Source organism: Tasmannia lanceolata, unplaced genomic scaffold (assembly GCF_043159265.1).
Source record: "Tasmannia lanceolata isolate RefF3 unplaced genomic scaffold, GAP_Taslan_0.1 ptg000023l, whole genome shotgun sequence".
Lineage (NCBI taxonomy): Eukaryota > Viridiplantae > Streptophyta > Magnoliopsida > Canellales > Winteraceae > Tasmannia > Tasmannia lanceolata.
The window spans coordinates 5,314,618-5,320,526 of record NW_027518700.1 but is presented as its reverse complement, the minus strand read 5'-3'; the positions used below and the strand labels follow the sequence as shown (position 1 = coordinate 5,320,526).

The following is a 5,909-nucleotide window of genomic DNA, read 5'->3' as shown; positions in this document are numbered from 1 at the left end:
CAGATTATGACAACCGATTGTAAGCCCTATGCCTATTATTGGATTCAAATTTAAATGTAAATTTTAGTCCAATAATAAGTTTTGGGCTTACAATCATTTGCCATAATATGAAACGAACAGGGCTTACGCAATAGAAAACTTCCTAAACCAAATGTTAATTGAGGTCAGGATACTGAAAAATTGAAGATTAATATGCTTACAGTGAAAAAGTTCTATTAATAGTTGAAAATCACTGATGAATCCAACAACAAAATGGATAAACATTGAGCAATAGAAAACTTCCTAAACCAAATGTAATTGATGTCATGATACCGCACAATTCAGGAATAATTTTTACTGTTATGTTGAAAAAGTGGAGTTTCAAGATCAGGCTCTCCAAAAAGTGGTTATGTTTCAAGAATATAACCAATTCCTGATTCCCAAAGTTCAGAACAAACTAAGGGCCAGTTTGTTTTGGATTTTGAGAACCGATTGTGAGTCCTAAACTGATTATTGGACTCAAAATTGAACGTAATTTTGAGTCCAATAATCGGTTTGTCAAGCTGCAATTTGTCAAATACTTGGAAATAGAGAATGTTAAATGAACTCTAGGAATAACTTTTACTATCTTGTTTAAAAACCAGTCTGTCAAGACTCAAGATCACAAAGCTTCAGTACCATTCAGTGATGTTACCAGCAATGAAAAAGTCGGTATTCTTGACAGGCCTCCAAATCTGTCCATTTTTTACCTCCACAATTCGAAGGCTTAGTATGATCCTAGAGCTGATTTTTTGGGCACACCCTATCTATGTGAGGGCCTATCAAATGAATAATTTGGACCATTCAAACAATGTGGTCCTACTGTGTTTCTAGCTGACGGAGTAGATAAGTTATCTGCTTGATCAAGTAGATATACTTTTTTCATAGCAGGAGCCTGGCAGGTCACATCAACCCTCATGTCTCCATCTCTTTACCTGGCACTTCTTATGGGGCTTTGGCACTATACACTTTTATGTCCTCATCTCTTTATTGTATCCTTAGGTCTTTGGCACCAGTACATACCCATCTTGTAAAGTTTGGCAGCAGAATTAATGTATATTATTAAGTGGTGTGAATTGATATCTGCACTCCCTTTTACACTGGATAAACAAATATGTCCTGAATTATTTTTCCAAAATTGCCCCAAGTGTCACAAAAAAAAAAAAAAATGTAGGATAAAAAGTAGGGATCATAAATTTTGAATTAAAATGTTAAAAATGTATAAAACTCCTCATTTTAGATTTTGACAACCGATTGTGAGTCCAAAACCGATTCTTGGACTCAAAATCATGTTAAATTTTGAGTACAATAATCAGTTTTGGATTCACAATCGGCTTTCCAAATCTAAAACGAACAGGGCCAAGAGAGACTTAGTGATGCATGGGCCACCCTCTACAAAAAATATGCTCAAAGAAAAGATTAAGAAAAATTCCTACCCACAAAATATATGCTCAAAGAAAAGATAAAGAAAAATTCCTACCCACAAAAAATATGCTCTAAGAAAGGCTAAAGAGAAAGAGACAGCTTTGTAGAGTCGAAAAGCAAGTGGAGAGAGGGAGAAAGAAGCGAATCAGAATACCACGTACTAGCAACAGTTGGAAAAAAAAGGAAAAGAGAAAAGAACAAAGCAAAGAAGTTAGTCAAAATCACACAAAAGAGATCTTTGAAATGAAGCCATGTGCTTTGATAACAGCTTAATTTGGTTGCAGCTAGCATTCATAGTACTTACAAGACTTATGTGAAACAATAATGAGACACCCATGTATAATGAAGAACATATGAAATTGTTAAAAGGGAAATGATTTCAGCACTCCATTGTTTTGATAAGATGCGCGCAGCATATTCACCTTCAGCATTTAAAGGGCTTCCAAATCCTCTTGACAGCCCTTTAAATGCTAGACGATAAGATGCTTGGCTCATCTTATCAAACCATTGGAGTTTTAATATCATTTCCCTTGTCAAAATTCTATTACTTTGGAAGAAATTAAAGTGTGTTCAGCTTCACTATATAATTCATACATTTATGGCCACTTTAGACACTCTAAAAACTCATTTGCATGTAATTTTATAAAATTGCGCATAGGCGAATTGGCCTAGAAAACAGCCCTCCACTTTGTCTGTGAAAGTTAGAGATTAAAAAAACATGATTTTTAGTGAGATTTATCTCGCCCCTTGGCAAAAAGGTGAGAGGTTGATTTCATGGTGAAACGGCCTCTAATCTTATATGCAAATGGTTTTGAAGTTGAATGTTCATCTTTCTTATGGGTTATAGAAGCATGTAATGCAAATTAAATAACAATATTTCTTTGATACATGCACTCCTTTGTTTTGATATAGGAAATTATCCCTACTTTGGATTTATCCCGGATCTACACCGAGATATTGACGGTGATTCTCAAATATCGCAGAACAGAATGTGACAACTCTTAGAGGGATTTGGCATGAAGGATGCCGGCTGACCCTGGTGTAAAATTTACAAAGAATTCAGGCACGCATGAGGTTGATGCTACTTTATATAGGAGTTATAGAAAGCAAAAGACTAGTCCACGATGAATAGCCGTAGTTAGGATCTCTGTCCCCTTCTTAAACTATTGCATGCCTCCTCTTCTACTGCAGGGGATTCTCGAACAATCTACACTTCTCTCATTAGTTTTTATAAACCCGGAATTTATCTAGGATCCCAGACCGACACCAAAATAAGCTAGCAAGTGAGCCACTTGGTTGTAATTGTGGGTTATGATTCTATTCACATCTCTCAATACTCTCAATCTCTTGCCAATAGTAAAGGATCAACTATGAAATGTTGTCATTTCCCCTCAGTGACTTTGATCAATATCTGACTATCTAGTTCAACCCAAACACTTTGGATCTCTATAGCTTTACAAAATCTAATACCATCCAACAAATTTTCTAAATTTAGCTCACATATTAGACCCCTTTCCATAGTAATCCATGTTGCACAAAACACTTTTAGGAGGAGATACTTTTATTTGATCAATGCCCAATTAAAACAACTGAAACAAGGCCAACTATTCTATAAAGGAGCATTATTTTCTAGGAATGATACTGTCAACAGGTACTGCATAATTAAAATACCTGCCACAAGAAGGAACAAATCTTGGTTGGCATATCCTTCCAGATAAACCACACCCAAACTTCAGAAGCGAAATCAATCTATCTTCTAAGTAGAAATATTTGAGTTCATAACATTGTTCACAATATTAGGTGGAAGATGATCAACAAAATTGGTCACATCCCAATTCACCTTACTTTACTCTATCAACACTGCACATATCAACATTCACAGCATCCTCATGACCTAAAGAGGCACACCCAGTTCAGGTTACCCAACTATTCATCAAGAAATTAATGCACCCTTTTACCAACTATCAATTTGGTTTTAGCAAAACCACATGAATATCATGAGTTATATGTCTTTCCAGATAGTTGAATCTCCTCCCTTGAGATTAACCAACCATTGGTTTTTACAATTTCCTAACAATGTTATCAGCTCCCTCTTAATTTACATCAAAATTGAATCCAAGGGCATCTCTAGAAGCCATCAAAATTCTTTATTTGCAAATAACATTATACATTAAGGCGAATGTAGCACATTCTTAGGCGAAGGTAAAAACTATTTAAAAAATTCTAAAAGAGAGATAATTTGCATGTATCAAAACAAAGGAAATGCAGGTACCATCACTCATTTGAAAACCTTAGTTAGCATAATTAAATTATCTAAGAAGCAATAATTTCTTCTGGTTAATAAATAAAAGCAACATCATCAACAACAATAAGAACTAACTCAAATTTATTCAATAACATAAAGATCCAGACAATAAGAACTTAAAAGAAACAGAGACTAAAATAAAAAGAAAAGACACTCTCTACCAAAGTGCCATCAAAAGAAGCTTTATTTGCCAATTCTCTTTTAACTCATAACATGTAAACCAAACACAGAAACAGAAACAGAAACAGAAATTAATTAAAATATCCTGGCTGGCTGCAATACTAAGCCAACAAAAGAACACATCCACCAGAGCTCAGTCACTCTCCACCACTCGTCTGTCCACATCATCAGCATCTCCATCCACATCATCAGCATATCCTTCCATGTCATAACCATATTTTGCTACATCATCATCAGCAGCCCAACATCCCTTCTTCTTCTTCATCATCTCACCTTCTTCCATCTCATCATCCCAGCGAGAATACAAAATCGACTTCGGAGAAGAAACTGCACGCCTGAGACTGAAACACTGGTAGACCAAAAACCCACCTCCGGGAAGCTCTTGTTCCCCCACAATCTCGCAAGTGTACCCCTCCACAGTAAGCTCCTCTCCCCACGACCCAAAGTGGGGACGATCGCCAAAGCAAGTGACAGCAACAGAAAACTCAGCTGGTTCGAAGCATCTCAGAACACGCTCCACCAGCCCCTTATAATCCACAGAACCGGGTTCGAACCCCATCGCCTCATAACTAGCATAGCTGAACCCATCCTCCGGCGTCACATGGATTGTGGATTCTGCTGGACCTTCAATTGCATTCATAGAGTACCCACATGGATCAAATTCAAAATCGCAAATCTCAAACCCGGGGAGTATGTCAGGAATTCCAGCCAGTTTGGTCATCTCTTTCGCAGAATAAGAGTCAGAATTCTTGTAAAACACAGAAGCACATTGCCTGTCTAGACCCGTCATGCACATTTCAAGGGTCACTGATAAAGCTTGGGGTTTCTCCGCTGCCACATACACATGCCATTTCTGATTGGGCATTGACGGGTTACCAATAACATAGGCATTTCCACCAGATGAGAGATTGCCAAAATAGCCATTGAGGATTGAGACTTCCTCCAAGAAGCTGCGGTGAGGGGCGGGTTGGGCGTCTGGGAAAATGAAGCTCCCGCGAGAGTATTTAACGGCGGAGACAGAGAGGGAAAGCGATTCGGCATGGTCGAGTATGGGAGGGATGGATAAGAGTAGCTTGGTAGTCCCACAAGTTTTAAGAATCATTTTCAGTGGGTAGATAAAAAGACTCGATTCTGAGAGGACATAGGAATCGAATTCATCGTTGGAGAGCTGGGAGACAATTGTGCACTTTGCAGCATCTAGGATTGAGTCAATTTGGGATCGGGTGAGGGCCCGGAGGCCTCTGCCTTGAGGATCCATGAAGATGGGTGCCTCAGAGAAGGTGATTTCAAGGCGCTTTTCATAGCCTTCGAATCCGATTGGAGAAGGCGGTGGTGGGTTTTTCATATCCGAAATGGTCATAGCTTTGAATTCAAGATTGAAGAGAGGAGAAGCAAGGAGAAGGAAACAGGGGGAAACAGAGGGTTCTATTGGTTATCGCAGAGCAGCTAGCCAGAGATTTTAGTTTATTCAGATTATTCAAAACAGAAACAGAAAGGGAAATCCTACTCTACTCCAGAAAGCATCCGTTGACGATATCAGGATGGCTTCCTCACGCACTGCAAAAGATAACGAAGAGAAAGGGGATTAGAAACCCAAACACAAAACATGAATAAACTACAGGGTAGATCAATTCTTATTGTTGTTCTTACGTTGGAGTAAGCAGCAGATCGAAATTTCTCAATTCCACCGTTGGGTCGAACGTCTTCAATGCTGTAGCCAAGGGGAGCTTCATACTGCAAGGAACTACTACTAGACTTCTTGCCACCTTTAGACTCCATTAAAACATCCACGCGTCCTGCAAAATCATCAACACAGAATTAGTCTGATGCATGCCTACGTAACTAACCATAACAGAAATAAAGAAAAAATAGAAAAAGAGCGGGGGAGAGAGGTTGATTCGAGGAAATCAAACCTCCTAACGGTTCAATTTGAGAGGAAACACATCTCTCCAGAAACGTAAGTTTATGTTTTGCTTGCAAA

General features: G+C 38.3%; 1 protein-coding gene across 1 annotated transcript; it reads right to left on the bottom strand.

The window, feature by feature from the left end:
• Positions 1 to 3,814: 3,814 nt before the first annotated feature.
• On the bottom strand, positions 3,815 to 5,458 carry LOC143856508 (S-adenosylmethionine decarboxylase proenzyme-like). Its single transcript, XM_077366748.1, has one exon. It carries the CDS (start codon positions 5,286 to 5,288, stop codon positions 4,062 to 4,064), a length of 1,227 nt encoding a protein of 408 aa, XP_077222863.1. The 5' UTR covers positions 5,289 to 5,458; the 3' UTR covers positions 3,815 to 4,061.
• Between the last annotated feature and the right edge of the window lie 451 nt (positions 5,459 to 5,909).